This window comes from Ictidomys tridecemlineatus, chromosome 2 (assembly GCF_052094955.1).
Source record: "Ictidomys tridecemlineatus isolate mIctTri1 chromosome 2, mIctTri1.hap1, whole genome shotgun sequence".
NCBI lineage: Eukaryota > Metazoa > Chordata > Mammalia > Rodentia > Sciuridae > Ictidomys > Ictidomys tridecemlineatus.
This window is the reverse complement of record NC_135478.1, coordinates 204,390,391-204,412,425: the sequence shown is the minus strand read 5'-3', so window position 1 is coordinate 204,412,425 and position 22,035 is coordinate 204,390,391. Positions and strand designations below refer to the sequence as shown.

General features: G+C 34.0%; 1 protein-coding gene and 1 long non-coding RNA gene across 4 annotated transcripts in view; one reads left to right on the top strand and one right to left on the bottom strand.

The window, feature by feature from the left end:
- The window catches only part of Znf804b (zinc finger protein 804B), a 493,759-nt gene that overhangs the window by 456,903 nt on the left and 14,821 nt on the right, over positions 1-22,035 (top strand). For all 3 annotated transcript variants that reach the window (XM_078040459.1, XM_078040457.1, XM_078040458.1), the window contains one exon: positions 20,794-20,924. In XM_078040459.1, the coding sequence (XP_077896585.1) occupies positions 20,794-20,924 (131 nt within the window). The remainder of the gene's footprint in view (positions 1-20,793; positions 20,925-22,035) is intronic.
- LOC144375448 (uncharacterized) overlaps positions 13,371-22,035 on the bottom strand; it is a 487,430-nt gene continuing 478,765 nt past the window's right edge. The window contains exon 7 of the long non-coding RNA XR_013435316.1: positions 13,371-14,197. This is a non-coding gene — a long non-coding RNA (uncharacterized LOC144375448). The remainder of the gene's footprint in view (positions 14,198-22,035) is intronic.

The window sequence follows — 22,035 nt, the reverse complement described above, 5'->3', positions numbered from 1 at the left end:
TATACAAAGAACTCAAAAAAGTAAGCACCAAAAAAAATAAAATAAAATAACTCAATCAATAAATGGTCCAAGTACCTGAAGAGACACTTCTCAGAAGAGGATATACAATCAATTAACAAATATATGAAGAAATGTTCATCATCTCTAGCAATTACAGAGATGCAAATCAAAACTACTCTAAGATATCATCTCACTCCAGTCAGAATGGCAGCTATCATGAAGACAAATCAAAATAAGTGTTGATGAGGTTGTGGGAAAAAGGCACACTCATACATTGCTGGTGGGACTGCAAATTGGTGCCGCCAATATGGAAAGCAGTATGGAGATTCCTTGGAAAACTGAGAATGGAACCACCATTTGACCTAGCTATCCCTCTCCTCAGTCTATACCCAAAGGACTTAAAACAGCATATTGCAGGGACACAGCCACATCAATATTTATAACAGCATAATTCACAATAGCTAAACTGTGGAATCAACCTAGATGCCCTTCAGTAGCTGAATGGATAAAAAAAAAAGTTTGGCATATATGCATAATGGAATATTACTCAGCAATAAAATAGAATAAAATCATGGCATTTGCAGGTAAATGGATGGAGTTGGAGAAGATAATGCTAAGTGAAGTTAGCCAATCCCCAAAAACAAATGCCAAATGTTTTCTCTAATATAAGGTGACTGACTCATAGTGGGGTAGGGAGGATGAGCATGGGAGGAATAGAGGAACTCTAGATAGGGCAGAGTGGTGGGAGGGAATGGAAGGGAGCAGGGGATTAGCAATGGTGGTGGAATGTGATAGACAGCATTATCCAAAGTACATGTATGAAGACATGAATTGGTGTGAGCATACTTTATATACAAACGGAGATATGAAAAATTGTGCTCTGTATGTGTAATAAGAATTGTAATGCATTCTGCTGTCATGTATTTAAAAAATAAAATCAATTAAAAACAAATCAAAAAATATGTGTATCATAATTTATTTAATTTCTTATAGTTGAACTTCTTAATAGTTTCCAATTTTCCATCATAATAAATATGATAAATGCAAATATTATACAGCCCCAGGGAAAACAAAAGGCATAATGATAAGGATTCAGTTTTGCACACAAACTTCAGCAATTTGTATATTAATTTTTCTTATACTTCTGTTGTTAATTTTAAAGGGGGATATTTATGTGATGATTCTTATTGTGTTTGTTCGTCCATGTGTTATTGTGTTTGTTCTATCTAAATATGAATAAAGATATGTGTGTATTTTACAGTGTCTGAATAATAAATAAATAGAACCATTAATAGCAGGTGATAGCTGAGTTGTCCAAATAGATGTCATCTGCAGACTTAATTTGTGTCTAATAATCAAACAATCCAAATATCAAAATGGGTTATACTCAAGTTATAAATTTTGGTCAATTGAATAATCATATTACTTTTATGCACAAAAATACCTTATTTTGTGCATCTTAATGACATTTTTCTGAGACTTGAATATGAAAGCAAGTTCAAATTTTCACAAAGAAGGAAATAGAAAGAGCTCATATCATCTTTTCCAGCACCAATTATCCCACCCCTGACCTTGTTTTTGTCTCATTCTGCTCTTGTTCCAACCAACTACAACATTCTTATTTCTGTTTTACTTTAACTCATAGTTGTGAGTTTTAATTTTTAGTTGTTTATAATATCTTTATCTCAAATGATTCTTTCTTATTCTACTTTTTGAAAATATTAAAATTATATAATTCTGTCCCTGAGAAAATAAATTTTGAAGGCTACTGATTCTTTGGGGACTGAGTTTGATGAATTCTGCTCAATACCCAAATGGTCCTTAAGGCATCACCATAACAAAAGTGTTTGGTAGGTTTATTTCTTAGTTTAAATTAAATGCAAGTAAATTCAGGGGTAATAAAGAGAATTGCATACAAAGGAATAAAGAAACTACAATTATAGAAATGGTTGTAACTTGTGGATTATTCCTAAAAAGGAAGCAATTTAAGTAATGGTGAAGAGCAAAGACTCAGGATATTAGACTTTTTTTTTTCCTCTAAACTTCATTCCAACAATATTATAAGGAGCAACCTTTGCTCAGATGTGTAATTATATTTGAGGGATGTATTCCTAGAAGTGGAATTGCTGAGTCAGGGGGATGGCACAAATAGAAATGCAATTGCTGTTGTCAAATTACAAGTGATGGTGCCTGATTGAACGGGGGTGTGCCTGTTTCCTCATACTCAGCGACACTGGGTAATATAAAACATTATGACATTGTTAGTTTGACAAGTTAAAAATAATGCGATTTCTCTGATGATTATATTTCTTTATAAGTTAGCTAATTTATTTTTAAAAATCAAAATTAATTTTTCTGAGTGCTTCTGCACTTAGACCAAAAGATTTTGTATAATAGATATTTGAAGATATAACCATAACAAATCATACATGCAGAGTCAGAAAAGATTTAGAAATAATAAAAAAATTATTTTGTAACAGTATTTTAAAAATGGTAACTAAGATTTATCAAAACTTTAAGTAAATGAAACGCTGATCAAATTTTATACAAATTTTATAAATTGGTATAAAGATACCCTTACGTTTATATCTGCTTAAATATCATTTTACTGAAAAACCTAAATATGGAAAATATTGAAATAATGCAAGTCTTTCAATGTTTTGAAATTTAAGATTTGTAAAGTATTTTGCTGCCATTTCTAATAAACTAGAAATGTGATCTTAGTGGTGATACATCAATTTACAATATCTTACCAAGAAGCTTTAATAGTCATTTAAAGAAAAAAAAGAAATAATATCTTTGAGCAATAATACCTGTGGAGGTTGATAAAGTTTTGTTCAAAATATTTCAATTTTATGAGTATTAAAATTACTCAAATTTTTTATTGTCAAGGAAGAACTAATTACTGAGAAAATAACTAACATAAAATTAGAGAAAAAAATTAGGGCAGAAAATGAGAAAGTTAAAAATCAATTCTGCTCTAAAAGTATAACTGAGTTTATTAAGAAAATAGAAGAATTGAGAGGCAAATTGAGAAAATGCTTGCACAGCTAGCCATAATATCTTTGTTTCAAGTGTATACTCAGTTAAAACCTAAGTATCCTGTGTTCTTACAATTAACAATGAGACATGTGACATGAGTTTCCCACAATGTACTTGGTAAATGGAATTGTGCTTCTGAAAAACAAAACTAGAACTAAAACTTCTGATCAGTTTCATACGCAATGAGTAGAAAAGTCTTTTGATATAAGTCAAGTATCATGCTCTTTATTCTTCAATATCCAGTCACTCTTGACGGAATTACATTTTCTTTATTCTTTGCTCATCAGTACCTTCATGCAAAACTAGGCAGCATATTAGAAACGATCATGAATCTTACATCTGTCTAAGGTTGTTTTTTTTGTGTGAGTATTGCTAATGATATGCTTGAAATAAAAGATGATTCAATCTTTGGGGTTATGAGAATTAGTTGAGTATTTAATAGCTCTGGGGGATCCTAGTCAGTGAGAATATTCCAAGCTTGTTTTGTTAACAAAGTCAAGGTCAATTCAGGACTCTTGAAGGAAATTGGAAATATTAACACTGAGTCAACTTCCTAATAGGAATTTTAAGTTATTCTCCAAATGCACTCATAGTTCTGTATTCTGGTGGTTCAATTTTAGAATTATCTTTTAAATAAAACTGATATTTTCCTCCAGATATCATTACCTTTTTCTTTCACCACCTTCTGTTTCTCTAGTTTTCATTCACTAGGCTATTTCTCTCAGGGAAAATATCCTGTGAAGTGTGCAAATATGGAACTAATGACCTCCCTCATCCCAGATTAACAAGAACAGGGCTGTTTGTTTAACCAGGGTTGGCAAACTTTCTGGAGAGAGTCAAATAATAAATACTTTTGGCTTTGCAGTTTATGCAGTCTATTTCAAGGACTCAACTCTACTAGTACAGCTTGCAAGGAGCCTTATGTGAACAATAGGAAGTGGCTGTATTTAGATAACACTTTATTTACAAAAAGGGCTTAAGGCCAGATTTGGTCCGGAGCTCTTGGTTTGCTGATCTCTACTTCCAACATAACATGCCTAAATAGAAAACAATTCCAAATTGTTTGAGATCATTTTTAATTTTGAATCAAGGATATGTAGAATGATCTAGAAACTACTCTGTATTCTGTTTTGCAGCTCAGTGACTTAGAGCTTGGAGAAGGGGATTTGAGAATTGAAAGCAGAAATTAGCTTAGTTGAACAGTACCTGCAGTCATTCTTTTTGGCAGCCTTTAGCAATATTATTTGGACAGAAACTAGCTTTTATGTACTCAATGTCCAGTTCACCCTCTCTCCTTACCAACAAAACCTGGATTTATTTTGAGGGATGATCACATACCCAGCTAAAATTCTGGATTTCTCACATTCCTTACATAAATGTCAATTACATGTGCCATCCCTCTAGCAAATAATATGAGAGTGGAAGGTGGAAGTCTTTTCCTCCTTCAGGTTAAAAAAAAAAAAAAAAAAAAAAAACTCTTGTTTTTAAGATTTAAAACAAAAAAAAATCCAAGTCAGCTTTTGCCCTTACTCCTTTACCTTTCTTCCTGCCTGCAGTGTAGTTTTGATGCCTGACATTTCTCAGGTATATTGCAACCTTGAAGGTAAAGCCTCTAGTTTGGAGGAAACTCAAAGATGGATGAAGATTGAGCGGTGAACTTCTTTCAAAAGATACAGTTACCATGGTATCCTTGAATAAATATTCTTGAATAAATATAAACCTTATTTGATTAAGCCACTGAAGCTAATTTTCTGACACCCAAGTCCAAACTCAATACTATCTTTCTGTTTAAAATATCACATCTACATTGTTTAAGAGTAACTGGATCCAAAATTCAATTTCAAGTTGAGTCTAATTTTATTAATTTCTCATTTGTATTCCTGTCTCTATTTTAATAGTTTTCTCTTACACAGTTCTATATCAGAACAACACTTAGGTAGGAAGTTGAGGAAATCTCAAAAGCACTTTCCCTGGACTAAGGAGTCTTAGTTTGCAGGTATGTGCAGATTAAATACTTCTTCCTGCAATATTCTCTGCAGGCATCGCTGACCTTAAACTGGGATTTAAAAGAGTGGGAGGATGAAGTAGAGATTGAAACAGCTCTTAAAAATCAATATAATATGAGGTTGTACAAGACACTGGAAATACAAGAAATTGCCCTGAAAGAAACAGCTGGGGAGTTGGGTCAGAGTGCAGTAGGTCAAGTTCTCTTTATGAATTGAACAGGGGGGATGTGTTCATGAAGGAGTCACACAGCTGGGAATGAAGACTGCAGAGCAGGTAATAACTGCCAGATAAAGGTGACCTCATGGCAGGAGCCACACAATCTTCTTAGAGGCCAGAGTTTGCCAGAGGATTCTCTTAAGATTTCCTTTTTAGATTCTTGAAGTCTAGTGCAAACAAAATTTATTTTCTAATGCTTTCCCACAAGAAATGTGATTAATTATCCTGATGTTTAAAAAATAAATAAATAAAAGATTCCCTTAAGCCCTTGGTCTTATTCATGAGTGACTAGGAGCACTAGATGTAGAAATGAGGCTTGGAAGTATTTTTCACAAGTCAGAAATTTGAAAAATTTATTTGAACATTTTGTTTTAGAATGACTAACTTTTATAAAAGCTAAATTACAAGGATTGCAAATACTACCCTATGAAAAAATGTATTTAATATTCAAATACTCTCCAGTCTTCTCTAAGGAAATGGTGATAATTTTTAACTTTCGCTTCATGAGGAAAAGTGTACGAATTTTTCTTTGTTTTTTTGGACAGAATTTTCCCCTTATATCCCATATCAAACATATTTTCCATGACTGTAACCAAATACCCAATTATTTTTTCTAAATCCTTATCACTACATATTAGTCTAATCAAAGGTTAACTCAAAATATTATCTTTCATTACTGAATTTCCATTCATTCATTCCAGGAATGCTAAATATTTTCAAAACTAAACATGCTCTCTACAGATACTTCAACTTTAGGTTTGCTATGCCAAGGCATAGGAAATAAATAAAATTCAACATTAAAGCTAAGGTCCATCCTTTGCACCCCAGCTGACCGGGATCCTGACCATAATGACTAGAGGATGAGAGGGTCAGGGTAATGTCTCAGAAGTAGTGGAGCACTGGAGCCATTAATCCATGTACCATTTGAGAACTTCTCAGAGGATCCTTGGCTTTGGAAAAGGGAGTGTGCGGTTTGCATGGGCCACGTGCATTAAGCACCTGAGTAGGTACCCCTCTGTAAACCACAGAGGTGATTCCAGTCCAATGTGTGTTATAAAGAAATTCTTTCACATGAGCCACATTTTCATGTTGTCCTAGTATCTAGAAACTTTGCTCAAAGTAACCATCAACAGTTTCTTCAAGCCTGATTCTCTTTCTTTTGAATATTGGGCTCAGTCAGTTAAAGGTTCAGAAAGCCTAACAAGGAATCTCTATGTTCTAAATGTCCAAACATTGCTGACCAACCATCAGCACACAGATTAAGAGTCCAGTCATTCATACTGTAGCACAGTAGGGAAAATTCTTCAGGTCCCATTGTAATGTACTAAGCTCTTCTGAGGAAAAAGCTTGAGATAAAGTGTGCAGCCTAGAGTCCCTTCTTATATATGATCACCTTGCTTGTAGCAGGATTGGACCTTGGAGCAGAGGGAATATGCTCAGATGAAATTCAGGAATGGAAGGGAACTCATCCTGTTTAGTAGCTTGAACTGTACGTTTTAATGTGGGAGACTGTTCAAAAGTATTTTAGTTCATTTCACTATCTGTGTTTGTAATACTACCAGATCACATAAAATACAGTGACATGCCAAAAAGCAGAAAATAAAGTAAGTCCCATTTCAACATGGAATATTCTTCTGGGAAATAATGAAGACTTTTTAAAATTCTTATACATATCTTGATTGTACTGTTCAAAGTTACAGCCTCTCCTAATATAGGTTATTGTGAATAATTGATAATTGTCTTCCAAATTATTTTGATAAGAACATTTCCAAACAATGAGAAATATTTTAGCTAGATAAATCTTTGATGTGTAGGATTCTACATAAATGCTTCTAGTTTTTTCCTCTTACAAAGAGTATATATTGTTTTTTCAAGTCACAGCATCATAGTTCTTTTATTTCTTTTTTGGTCTCATTTGGTATAGAACAAGTCATTTAACCTTCTCTATGTTCATTTCTTCATTTATAAAATGAACTTAATAATTTTAATCTTTTGCCTTGGGTTTCATTAATGTCTATAAATTACCCTGGGATCTACGGAAGAAAGTGCAGAGATGAAAGGAGTTATTCTACTTAAGAAAAGGAAAAGTAGATGCACTTGAGTAGATTTATTTCACATGTACGTCCTGCTTCAGTGAAGTTGAACGGAGAGTGGTTGCTGGAGCAGGCAGATGCTCACACGCATGTTCGGACTGGTAAGCAATAATATTGAGAGTATTGCTATTCCAGATGCATAGAGACTTACTGACCTGATCAATTTGCTTCTTCATTTATTTATTCACAGCTGAATTCCACTTGCAATGCATGAGCCAAGCATTCTTGCTGGCAGGTAGGGAAATCAAGATTGCTTAGTCTGTGCTTTTAAAATGAACCTAAGAAGAAAATTAAATTCCCAATATTTCATAAGCGCATTTTAGCAAATATATCTCTATAAGCCTTATTTCACTAGCTGCTGAGACAGAATCAAATATATTGCAAAAGTTGGAGAAGCTACATAAAGACAGCCTTTTTTAATTTGACCTTTGTATCCGACCTTTATTGCATTGCTTTTGATCTGGGAAAAGACTATGCCAGGTATCCACTCCCTAGAACTATGAAGATCATCTGCTTTGTCATTTCTTTTTTAAGTTTCTTTTAAAAAAAAATTACAAGGACATGACCTAGATGTCTAGACAAGTCTTACACTTCACATCCCTGTATTTTTCTAAAGAAATACTAGATATCCAGGCTTCTACCCTCTCCACTGTTTAAGATATGAACTGGCCAAGTTCTTTAAACTTGGAAAAATATGATCCTATAACTTCAATGCAAATCTAAACAAATTAGGATGTCTGTTGGTTTGCTATACTGATTTGCTGTTTTTTTCTTGCTCCTTGCATTTCAATAGACTTCTATGCAGAAATGCAGATGAATAGTGAAAGCAACTCATTCCAGAACTAGAAAACGTTCATTTATGCTACAAGGACTATGGCACATGCCAAAACTGAATTTCATAATGCTCAATATGCAACCTTTTGAATAGTTTAATATGTAAGATTTTCCATTGATCCCCCTTGGTGGAAAGAATTGAAATTTCGATTGTACATTTTCTTAAGCCTAACAAAGATTGGTTTTTTCATGCTGGGGGGAAAAATCCATTTTTGATAGTATTAATACCTGATCACAATATTCAAAGATAAGTCTGAAAAAATCAATTTTTATAATTTTATTCAAAAGTACCATATGATTTTGGACTTGAAATCATAAATGTTTCCATCAAACCTATAATTTTTTCAAGATAAGAAAGTCCCATTGTTTTTTTTAGTTGTCAATGGCCTTTATTTTTATTTATTTGTATGTGGTGCTAAAGATCGAACCCAGTTCCTCATACATGCTAGGCAAGGACTCTACCACTGAGCTACAACCCCAGCCCAAGAATGACCCATTCTTGGATAAAATTGACAATGATAAACTTAAATTCTTAGGCTCAGATCTAAGATTCAGGAAGTTGAGTAAATACTCAGCATGTTCCCTTTTTCTATCTTCTCATTTAGGGGGGAAAAAGTCACCTATATATCTTGTAACTCTGTCCAAAGGAAAACCATTCAAAGAATCTTCTTTCAATAAAATATGAATCAAATACTCTTAATAGAACCCCCTGCAATTAAATGAAGTTCTCCTTGCTTCTTATTCTTCAAAATGCTTCCCAAAATCTTGCCATCCCTTACATGTTAAAGTGATTCCAGTTCATACTTAATCAGCTCTTGCTATGTATCAGGTGTTTTGTTACATGATTTATGTGTTCCAAACAACAGTCCTGAAAACCCCACCAAGTAGATATAGGGAGTTTAGCAGATTACAAATGTGTCAACTAAACTTAGGGACAATTGAATAATTTTCCCAGAGTCTTCTAGTGAGGGACCTAGGCAAGACACACACTCACTTCAGACTCATTTCAGAATACTTTTCTTAACCCCTACACCACTTCCTTCTGTTCCCCCCATTTTCAGATGCTTCAGTGTCTTCTCACTCCCCTTCTATGTGAGGTTCAAGCTTTTATCTTCTCTAAGGTTTTCACTCTGACTCCTTACTGATGAGCAAGTAGTTTTAATGCTAGCAGTTTTTGAAGCCCATTTTATAAATTACCAACTATAAATTTTACCTTTGTGTTTGGTTTTGAAACACTAAACTAGTTTAGCAATCTGCAGTTAGTACGACTGTAAGATTTTCTTTTTAACATATTGATGCCTCAAGGAAAAAGAATGATAAATATAGCTTGTCTTAGCTTTGTGATTATCACATATTGTTTTTATATCACATACTGCTGGCTTTGTTGATTTTTAATCTGAAAATGCAGCTCAGGTGGAGTTTTTCATATTGATTGTGAAAACAGTCTCATCATCATATTAAATGAGTCACTGCTTAAAAGCATCTGAATAGAGACACGGCTCTAAATACAAACATCAACTGAATCTTTACTCTCGATGTCAAGTTCCTAATTGACCATGCAATGGCAGAATCATATCAATTTGGGCAATTAATCAGGTCCTTATCATCACTGAAGAAAATATGCACTGTACAAAGATAGTTTCTATTTCTTGGGCAAACACTAAAATTCCTGAGGTAATTTGCTAAATTGTATTTATTATCTGCACTTTAGGAATATTTAGAAACAGATTAAAAACATTTCTGTACAATTGTGTGTTCGTGTGCATGTAAGTGTGCACAACTAACAAATTTTAGAATGCTTTCTAAACAAAATCAAGCATGAGCCTACATTTTAATTTCCATCTATCTTCATACCCATTGAGATGTCCATAATCAATGAGTCTGTGTCATCTATGACTCTATGTCATCATGATAACTCTATGTCATCAGATGGTTATAGATAGGTGCTAACAAGATCAATTTATAAAGGGGGGTATAAAAGTGAAAATGTGTATTCCTGACATCTTGATGCAGCAAACTTTAACTCTGATAGAACCTTAATAGAATTATTTTCACTCTCAATTTCCTTAAATTTACCACCATTTCTGAACCTCATCACACTCATATTTAATTCACAAAGTCAACAGATTCTGATCATAAAATGGTAAATTCTATGACCTAGTGTGGAGCGGCCAGCACCCTGCCAGGGAGGTGTGAGCCACCTGAGAAATGAAAAGTCTGAAATAATTTGTAAGAAATAAAGACAGAGCCAGAAATTAGATATAAAAAGAAGAGCACCTCATTGGTCTTCTAGTCTTGATAGGAGCTGGAACTGAACAACTGAAAAATGGCCCTGATTCTTTATTTAAGGGGAAGTACATCAAAGGCAGTGGTAAGGTTTCAGTGGGAGGAATCTTTGGTTGGGTGCTTTCTTGGTACTTGCTTTTCTGCACGCCAAGGGTCTTTCAGTAAGCAGGTTGATTGGCATTTTGGCAAGCCACACCCATCTCTAAGTGATTGTGTGGCTCCATCGGGTCACCTGATCTCAGATGCTGTGCTGAACTTGTGATGGAGCTAGGTAGGATGCCACATGAACCAGGCATTCTCAAACCACCAGCGTTGCTGCTGGGAGTTACTGATACCAGGCTTTCCTGCCTAATGGCTTCAATATCATTTTAGTTCATGCACAGATCATGGATGGCTCTCAGCAATGACTTAATGTATAAGTGTTCCTTTTATCATAAAACATATCAAAATTAAACATTTTTCAGATGTCACCTTTGGTCAAATTTATAAAAAAATGCTTTTGTATAATTTAAAACGAGTATCATGATGATGCATGATTTCCCTTATAACTAAGAAACTATTGAATCCTCAATTGATTTGATACACAGAAGGATAAATGTGGTTCAATCCCTCAAGTTATTTGAGGATTGACCCTTACTACATAAAGAAGATTCAAAATATTCCAACTTATAAATGGTCAAATTATAAACTATGCAGGATAAACTATATAGGCAGTTTAGCTTGCTATCAGATTTTAGTTTTTTAATTACATTTGTAAATTTTGTGTGTATGTGTGTGTGTAACTCTCAGAGCTCATTGAATAAGAAATCAATGGAATCAACATTAATGAAGGCCTTTCTCCATAGAATTACCCATTTAGATTCCTCCCTTACATTTACATTGCTTGGTTTAGAGATTGTGCATAAAGAAATTATCCTACCACAAATAATAATACCGTGTAATTCATTTGAAATAATATCAGCGCTTTCTTTTGGAGATTGTAAGAATAAATAGGACATTCACAGAGCTATAAAAGTAAAAGAAGGAAACTTAAAATATATAATCTGAGTGTTCCACCTAGGACATGAAAAGTCAGAACATATGTCACCTCCTCTCACAGGAGTAAGTTAGATATTCTAGAAAATCTGAATTTTGTCAGTCCCATCAGAAAGCTGAAGTTGCAATATAACTTAATGAAATGAAAGACTAATCTTGGACCAAAATGAGAGAAGCCCTATCACAAGGTGAGTCTGCACCTGTCCATCCACATCATCTTCACTTAGTGCTAATAACCAAAATGGCAAGAAAAGCAGAAGACATAAAAAGAACCCTTTGTGGTGCAGACAGAGAGGTTTGCCTAAGGTTAAGGATGAAGCAAAAACAAGATAAATCCTTCGATTCAGCACTCTGAGTGAGCATAAGGCAGAGATTTTGGTCATTTAAAAGACCCAGGAAACACTTCCTTAACTTTGGATCCAGCACCAAGTACAGGAAGAGGCTGTATAATACGGAGGGAGGCTCAGGAGAGTTGAGAAAGCCCAACTCTGAGCCTTGGGTGCACAGAGACTAAGGGTGAACCAGGAGAATCACAAGACACATTCCTATGATTTTGATTCTACCTGAGAGTGAGCAGGAGGTCATTAACCACTGTGGGAAGGACTAAACTTCAGTCTGCATTCCAGACCTTGAAGAGATTCTAAGACAAATGTCATCTGCTGCCTAAACTCTGGATTATACTTTTACCAGAGGCAGAGGTCATCTGCTGCTAAAGGGAGGTATGCAAACATGTTCATGGTATAAGTTTTGCAATGAGTAGGAAGCAGTAGTCTGCTTCTGAGAAAAGTTGATAAGAAGTGAGGATGAATCCTTCTGACATGTAGATGTATAAGAAGAAGAAAAAAAAAAACAAGAAAAAACGAGAGAGAGATGCTGCCAATGAGCTGTTGACTACAACTTTTCTTTGGGGGAGGCTACCTCAGTGAAGAGCATGACTTTTTGGCAAAGCACCTGGCTGAACAGCTGGAAGGAAAAGACCAAGTGATAAAGAGGCAGGATGCATTCTACAAAGAGTAACTGGCTACAATGGAGAGAAGTATTCATAGTCCTAAAGAGTCACCACCAAGCAATAGCAGATGGCTACAGAAGAAGTGGAAGCAAAGTTCAAGCAAGATGAATTTTATCTAGTTTGTGCTGATTTCCCACTGAAAATTGTCCCGTGTTACCACAAGCATACCTACCCGAACATCAGCTGCTCTGCTCCAATCGGCCATAATATACACTCTGTCAATCATCTCCAACAGAACCTGATTGAGCAGGGATGATATATTCAACTCTTAGAATGTATAAAACTTCTTCAACGTTAATTTCCCAGTGGAGACAGACTTTTCCCTGCCAAGAAAATAATTCATCTAAAGAGAAGACCATTAAAGAAAAAACATTAGCAGATTCAACAGAACCCCATCACATTTTGATTGCAACACTGTGAAACGCCAAGACCTAGATCAAAGATCAATCAAGGGCACTCTTCAATATTAGTAAACTCTACTTAGAATGAAAAGAGAAGGGCAGCCCTCTCCTTCTTTTTGAATTTTCATTCAACTCCTATGGGCATAAACTCTTTCTCTTTTAACCCACCTCCATCATTTGGTGAACCTCATACTCTAACAAAACTGTGATCAGGCTGAGGACTAAGTTAATTTGAGTGGAAAGAGGAGAAGGCAACAAATAGATATCAGGACAATAATGATGGACATAGTCTTCTAGAAGTGACATATTGTTTTTCTATTTTAATTTTTTCTCTTTTGATTATGTAAGTCATTTCATTTTAACTTTGATAATCATACAAGTAAAAAGACAAAAATATAATACAAAGTACAAGTAAAAAACCAAAAATATGATAAGATGAAACTTTTTATGAAAAAATGTTTATGATTACAAATGAGATAAAACATCTCAGTACAAAGACAACCTTGGCTTGTCCAATCTCTTTCTATCATAAATACTGATGTCTTCACTCCATTCACTGTCAATAGAGAATGTGTTTTCTAATGAAGATCCACACTGTTAAACACACACACACACACACACACACACACACACCACACACACACAACGCACACAGAGAACCACACAACTTATACTTCATGGAACTGTATGTCCCTCACACAAGGGAACTTCACGAAGTGCCAAGGAGCAGCTTTCTACCACTGTTGGAGGCACAATAGCATCGAGAAAGATACCTTCTCCTTTTCTATTCCAAGTTACAGGTGCTCAAAGCCTACATGAATCTGAAAACAAATTGAGACAAAACCCTTCAAGGCAAATATTCAGGGCCTCTTTACCGAGTAAAACACAACAGCCATCTACTTCTAGTGTAGGAGAAGACTACTGAAAGAAAGTGCTTCTGTGTTATAGGCACAGAAATGGTAAATATATCAGCAAGTTTCTTTTAAAATTAATGCTTAACGTGATTTCTAGATGTATCAAATAAGAAACTAAGAAATTAAGTGTTTACCATTTATACAAAAGTAAAGTATTTGTGAAAACAAAAAACACCTGTTAGAGGGTATGTTTTTGCATTGCTGTGACCTGCCAAGAACAACTTAGAGGAGAAAAAGTTTATTTTGGTTCAAGGCATCAGAGGTCTCAGTCCATAGATGGCGACTCCCTTGCTCTGGACCCAGGCAGCATATCCTGGGGGAAGGGTCCATTGGAGGAAAGCTGCTCAATCCATGGTGGGTCTGGAAGCAGAGAGAAAGGAAGGGGACACAGGATGAACAACCTTTCTAGGGTACTCCTCCAGTGACCCACCTTCTCCAGCCACTCCCCATCTGCATCCAGTTACCTCCCAGTCAGTGCATTCAAACTAGGATGGACTGACTAAGTTACAGCTCTCACCATCCCACCATTTCACCTAGGAATATTCCCACATCAACACATGAACTTTTCGAGGCTCCTCACACCCAAACAGCCACAGGGTACTAAATGAGCATATACTACAATATCATTTAATTGGATCATTTTCTAGATTATTTAACATAAATGGTGATACATTAAAGATGCATATTTTGCTTTTTAGCACAACCATGAAAGTAATATAAATAGGCAAAACTGAGCAATCTAAGAGGGAAAAAATGACATACTAGAAATATTTGCTGAATAGAATTCAGGAGAAGCAGCAAATAGGAAAAGGAGTACGTGCCACAAAAGAAAATATTTTTAAATATGAATAAATAATTACATTGAATGTAAACCATACAGACTTTTGTTAAAAGAAAAAAATGGATAAAAACTCATCATTCCAATAAGTGACTCTTAGAAGAAATACATTTTTAAAGACATTTCGTTTAAAGTAAAAAATGATATATCATGCTGACACTACACAATAGAAAATATATAGTACCATACAAATATCAGGTCATATAGACCCACCTCACAAAAAATAATATCAGTTATAAACGATGATATTTAATAGTCACACAATGTTAATTATTTAAGAAAACAAAAAATCCTTAATTCCTGAATATTTATCTAATAACAAAATTCTGAAAAACATGTAGTAAAATTTGGCAGAAACAAAGAGAACTATGTTCAAAACACAATCATAAGTGCAAAATTTAATATCTTCCTCTTAGTAATGATATAATAATTAGGCAAATAATTATGTAAAGCAATAGAAGATTTAAACAAAACAGATAGCCAACGTGACATAATTGATATTCATACATATTGAGTGCAAAAAATGCAGAATAAGTATTTTTTGTTATCAAATGTACATAAAATACTTTTTAAGGTACATAATAGGCTCAGTCATCATAGAACACCTATCAATAACTATCTAAGCAATGTCAACATTCACAGCATGTTGTCTTTCCATAATAGTATTAAGCTAGAAATCAGTAACAATAACATGTATAGGAAATTAAGGCAGCCACCTTGAATTTGGTCTTCCCAGAGTCCAGACTGTTAGAAATAAATATTGGGTAAATCATAGCCTATGGTATTCTGTTATAGTCATTACTGATTTGACCAAAACAGTACTAGAATGACACAACAAAGGTACAAGAAAAGATAATACAGACCAATATCACTAATTAACATAGAGTTAAAGTCCTTAACAAATATTAGCAAATAAATTCATAAATATTTGCAAATAATAATAAACTATGGCTACACAGCATTAATCTTGTCAATGCAAAGTTTAACATAGGTAAAATCATTAAAAGTTATATATGACATAAATAGGTAAAGGGAAAAGAATGATATGATCTTTTAATAGATGCAGAAATATACTTAAATATGCAAAATCCTTGTATCAAAATTATACTGGTTAATTTTCTTTACTTTCCTGTCTTCTGCTTTTCTAATTAATGGATAACAAATGCAAGATACAATTCTAGTATGAACTGTCCCTTTTCTTATAATTATGCAGACTGTAAAATGATAAAAAAAAAACATATCTACTTTCCACCACCCACTTTGTGCAATAACATTTTCTTTCCCACTATTATTTAGAAAGAAGTTTAAATTGTGAAGTACCAATTTTTTAATAAAGTATCTATGCCATAAGCTGTTCTCAGTAAAAGTAGACCTACTGCATACCCTTAATGTTTTAATTTCTAAGTTGTTTATTTCTCTTTAAACAAGATTATCAACAATCATGGTAAGAGTCATTACTTAGATTTTACCAATTTTTGCTTTGCACATTTTAATGCTCTGTTATTAGAAGCATAAAAATTTATCAATGTTATGTTATCTTGATTAATTTGCCTCATTATCATGATAAAATAATCATCCTTATTCCTGGTAATCTATCTTTACTCTAAAATCTATTCTGTTGTATGGTAATATATGCCCTCTAGCTTTTTATTTGACCCATATTAGCATGCTCTATATTTTAATATTCTTTTATTTTAACTCTTAGTGTCTTTGTTTTTCAAGTTTGCTTTTGTAGTTAGGGTTAACCTTGGTTTTTGGGGTTTTTTTGCCAAAAAAAACCGTATCTTTTAAATCACTTAATTTAATTAGAAGCATTAAAATTATACATATTAATGGGATCCCAATGTATTTAGATATGTCCATACTTTGTGTTATGTTCAAATCAGGTTAAAGGCAGCCATCTCCTCACGTATTTATCATATTTATTTACTGCAAAAACTTTCAAAATCTTTTCTTCCGCTTTTTGTAATATACAATATGCTAGTGTTATCTATACTCTCTACACTGTGCTACATACAGAACACCACAGCTTCTTGCTCTATCTAGCTCTGCCTTAGTATTCCTTGATCAACATTATTCTACCACTAGATAGGGAAGAGAGGTGGGAGGGAAAGGGAGGGAGAAGGGGAATTGCATGGAAGAGGGAAGGAGACCCTCATCATTATACAGAATACAGGTATGATGATGTGAGGGGGAAAAAAAAGAAGTGTGTCACATTATATTGGGTAGAGAGAAGTGATGGGAGGGGAGGGAAGAGGAAGGGGGGAACTGAAGGACAGCAGAATAAAATAGACATTATTATTACTGTGGACATATATGTGACTGCATGACCAATGTGATTCTGCAACCTGTACACTTAGAAAAATGAGAAATTATACCCCATCTGATTCAAATGTATGATATGTCAAGATCACTGTACTGTCATGTGTAACTAAGTAAAGCAAATTAAAAAAATTTCTCTTGGCATAAAAAAAAAACAAAAAAACATAATTCTACCACACCTGCCCTCTTCCCTGGCAATCACCATTCTACCCTCAACACCTGAGACCAACTTTTCAGATTCCAAGCATAAATGAAATCATGTCCTCATGTTTTTTTCTGTACCTGGATTATTTCAGTTAACATAATAATCTCCAGTTCTATCCATGTGGCCCATGAACCACAATAATCTCCAGTTCTATCCATGTGGCTGAACAGTGTTCCATTATGTTTAGATCTTGCCTTTTTATCTATCCCTTTGAGTTTGGTTGTATGGGCCATTTATATTTAATTTGGTTATTGATGTGTTTATATTTAAGTTACTATCTATTTATTTTATAATTGTCCTCTCTGTTCTAGCTTCCTTTGTAATTTTTCTTCCTTCTTTTGGATTGCATGAATTTTAATGGTTTACTTTCATCTCATTTGTTGTCCTATTGCCTAAAATACCTTGTTTTGCCATTGGTTGCTGTAGGGTTTATAGTATACTTCCATGATTTGTCACAATCTACCTTCAATTATTATCACATAGCTTCATTTAGAGCAGAAGAATATTTCAACAGTGCACTGTCATTCCTCCCCTCCCAGGCTTGGTTTTATTGTTGTCATTTATTTTATTTATAAATTTACTGGAAAACTCAAAATATATAGTTCATGTTTTCGTTTAAACAATATAAATATATTGGAAAAATAACAAATACATCTGATGTTGTTTTCTCTGTAGTTGTCATTTCTTCTGGTGTTCATCCTTTAGTGTCTACATATATTTGTTTTATTTTCTTCTTGCCTGATGACATCCATTAATATTTTCTATTGTGCGTATCTAAGGTGATGAAGTCTTTCAACTTTTTCATGTTTGAAAATATCTTTATTTTACCTTTTTTTAAAGATGATTTCACTTGGTATAGAATTTTATTTTGATAGTTTTTCCCTTAGAAATATAAAGATATTTCTCCACTGTATTCTTTCCTCCTCCTCCTCCTCTTCTTCTCCTTCTCCTTCTTCTTTTTAATTGCTATAAATTCCATAGAGTGGTTTTGTGATTCTGCTAAGTTACTTGGAATCAATTGATTTTTTTCCCTATTTTTTATGGTTCCTTAAGTTACCTCAAAATAGTGCTAATAATAGCTAATTATTCTCTACTGAAGCAAATTTCCCTGATTTCTGTACTGAACATTCTGTGAAGCTGTTCAGTTTTGTTGGTGAGAACCAGCATGATCTTTGGCCTTATATGGATGCCAGAACTTCTTCCTTTAATTTTTTAGGTGGTTATTTTTCTGACCTGGAGTAGTTTCTTCACCCACATGCAATGATCACTATGCTGAAACCTTAAGGCAGAAAGTGAGCGTTTTCTATATGCAAACCTGAGCAGTGACAAGTGCAAATCTGAACAGACGTCTTTAGTCCCAGTCTCTCTTCCAGTTTCTGTGTTCCTTCAACATTTTAACTTTGACTGTTCCTTCAACACAACAAATCTTCTAACTATTTCTGTATGCTTCTAAATTATGTTGTGTGTACCCCTCTATTAAGAAACAATGGAGTGTTACTCAGTCATAAAAAGAAATGACTTTATGACTTTTGCTGGTAAATGGATGGATCTTGAGACTCTCAGGCTAAGTGAAAGAAGCCAATCCCAAAGAACAAAGGTCAACCTTTCTCTCAGATATGTGGATGCTAAAACACAAGGAGAAAGGGGGAATGGAAGTTCAGTGGATTAGACAAAGGGGAGTAAAAGGAAGGGAGCAGGGATAGGAATAGGAAAGAGTGAAATGAGTCAGACATAATTTTGCTATGTTCATGAATACACCATAGTGAATCTTCACATCATGTACAACCACAAGAACGGGTTCCTAATTATAATAAGATATACTCTATGTATGCTTAATGTGTCAAAATATACTTATCTGTCATGTATAACTAAAAAGAACAAATTAAAAATTTTAAAAAATTAAAAAAAAAGAAGCAACACTGTCTTGTAAAAAGAACCTCTTTGTTTGTCTCCCTGGAAGGGAAAAATATTTGATTTGCACATTGCTGTTCCCCAGAGGAGTAATAGTAGAAATTAACATGTTACAAACAGCATTTGTTGTTGGGTGAATGAAACAAAATACATAATCATTTTCATAGCTAAAAAATAGAAGTAGTCCTGAAATCTGAAAGCTAATGAAAAAAATGGGTGTTCCCCAAAGTTTCAAACAAGATTCCAATAATTACATAAACCAATGGATCAATTTCCTCTCCTAGATTAAGCAAGTTGAATATGCTGGAAATACCAAACAAATAAATATAGAGTATTTTGTGTTTATTAATAACCAAGAGAAAAATATATGACCCATTCCTGTTCTTCAAAATAGCCCTCTTCTCTCTTTGACACAGCTAAACTGCATTTTATGGGTGCTTCTAAATTGGGTAGGACAATTTCTGAAAGGCTTTTGCTCATAAGACAAGGCTCCACTCCAGTAAGTAGGTAGAACATGTTCCCTTTTAAGAATGAAGCTAATGGGCATTGAAGATTTTGGTCCTTGCTCTAGCTGTAGAAAAGAGTCTGCTCCAGTGGTATTGATAGCTTTATTGTTTTTTCCATATCCAGGGAACATCCTTTAAACCTGACTTGGGAACTAAAAGCAGATTAAACAGATACAAATTTTAGACTGTTTAAAATCACATTGCATGTGTTAAGAGACATTAACCTTCAAATGCACTCCCAATTCAGGATTAAGCCTCAAATGTAAAGATCCTTATTTGATTGTAGCTATTTCTCAATTCATTCAATATCATTAAGTGTGCTTATTGGGGCTGGGGATGTGGCTTAAGTGGTAGAGCGCTCGCCTGGCATGCGGCCGCCCAGGTTCGATCTTTAGCACCACATATAAACAAAGATGTGTACACCAAAAAAACTAAAAAATAATAAAAAAATCTCTCTCTCTCTCTCTCTCTCTCTCTCTCTCTCTCTCTCTCTCTCTCTCTCTCTCTCTCTCTGCAGGTTCTAAAGTTGAAATACAAACAGGTAATGGGCAGCATCCATTCTGCACATAACTCAATTGTTTTAGAGAAAAGATTAATTAAAAGAAATGTAGGTGAATTTAAATAAAGCAAGGCAAATTCTCTATCCTGAAGCTTTAAATCCTTGACCCATTTTTTTCTCATTCTGGGTACAATATAGAAGTCTGCATTTGATACATATCTTCACCTAAAAAGTGAACTAAAATTACATCTAGAGCTTTGAGTTAAACATTTCATGCTAACAGAAGCAACTGATGGAAAGAAGCTTTTTCCACCCATTGAATTTAATGAGTATCTTTACAGGTGAGTGGAGGAAAGCACATCCTATAATCTCCTCCTTCATACCCCTTGGTATATCTCACATTTGTCTCATTTGTGTTTTCACAGACGATCTGATGGTTGTAGTTGTGTAGCCAGGGTGATGTCAGCAAGGACCGGGGTCCAGCTAGCAACACATTTCTTTAGTGAATTGACAAGCTTTGAAAAATAAGCTAGTTGACATCTACATTTATCTACTATTTTATCTTTTACCTTTTATCTCTGCACTCGGGACTAGGGTTAATAAGGAGCCTGGTGGATTGAAAATAATATATTACTTATTTATGGTATCCTTTCTGTTTTTCTTCTTTTTCTACAGAGACTGAAAGAACTAAAGCAGCGGGAATTTGCTCGAAATGTGGCTTCCAAGTCATGGAAAGATGAGAAGAAACAAGAAAAAGCACTTAAACGACTTCATCAGCTGGCTGAGTTAAGGCAGCAGTCTGAATGGTGAGAATTAGAAGGATTTAGATGCTTCAGAATTCCCTTCTGCCTCTGGGAAAATTCCAATGAAAAACTCTTCTTAGTTCACTCTAAAATCTACTTGGTTCAACAGTTATGTCTGAGGGCCAATATTTCCAATAGTTAAAGGCTTATAAATTAATTACTTTTATGATCTGATTTTTTTCTTTCCCAATGTTAATTTAAAGTGCCCTTAAATGAAATGATCCCAGAATGATTCCAATATACTAGTATTTATTTGATCAAGTTGATTCAAATGAATTAATGTTGTTCCTCAGTAATGTAGGTTTTTTAATAATAATTTAAAATCCATAAATAACAATGCAGCTTTTTTTGGGGGGGGGGAATACATCTTCTGTCCATTCCCCTGTATACACCTAAATCTAGAATAAATGACACTGTTATTGGCCGACAAACAAGATGTAATTAATGCAGTTAAATTTACCACACAGTGGCATTTAAATTGATAATTATAACAAGCATTACACTAATACATTCTTGTAGCTGAAAAATAGCCATTTTATAAAAGCTTGGAACCACTGAATACTTCAAAGTTGTTACCTGGAATGCAATTAAATTAGTAAATTGTGATTTGTGTTCATATGAATCATAAAGTATAACACTAATGTAGCTAATTAATACAGCTGACAGCAGCCTGGTGAATTGTGAAATTTATACCTCTGTGCCAGAATTTAAACCCCTGTTGTTTAAAAGGAAAACAATATACAATAATAGGAGTGAGTGGTTTAATTATAATACCGTAAAATTTTAGACTTGAAGTGTGATTCTAAGGCAATATTTATTTTTTTAGCCTCAACTATGAGTGAAAATAATATTCAGCTTACATATATTCATATATTTATAACTCTTAGAGTAATTCAATTAACTTTGTGAGAAACATAATATATAATCAGATTAAAAATAAATGAGAAATTTAGTATAAAGAAAAAAAATAAAAGCACAATATGTATCCAGAAGTGAGGTTAATACAAAAATGAAGCACTAAGGTCCCAAACAATCATAGAGACAAAAAACACATTTGGTGCTGGAATTTTTTACCAGCCAATACAAGGAACTTACAACATGTTATTCATGATAT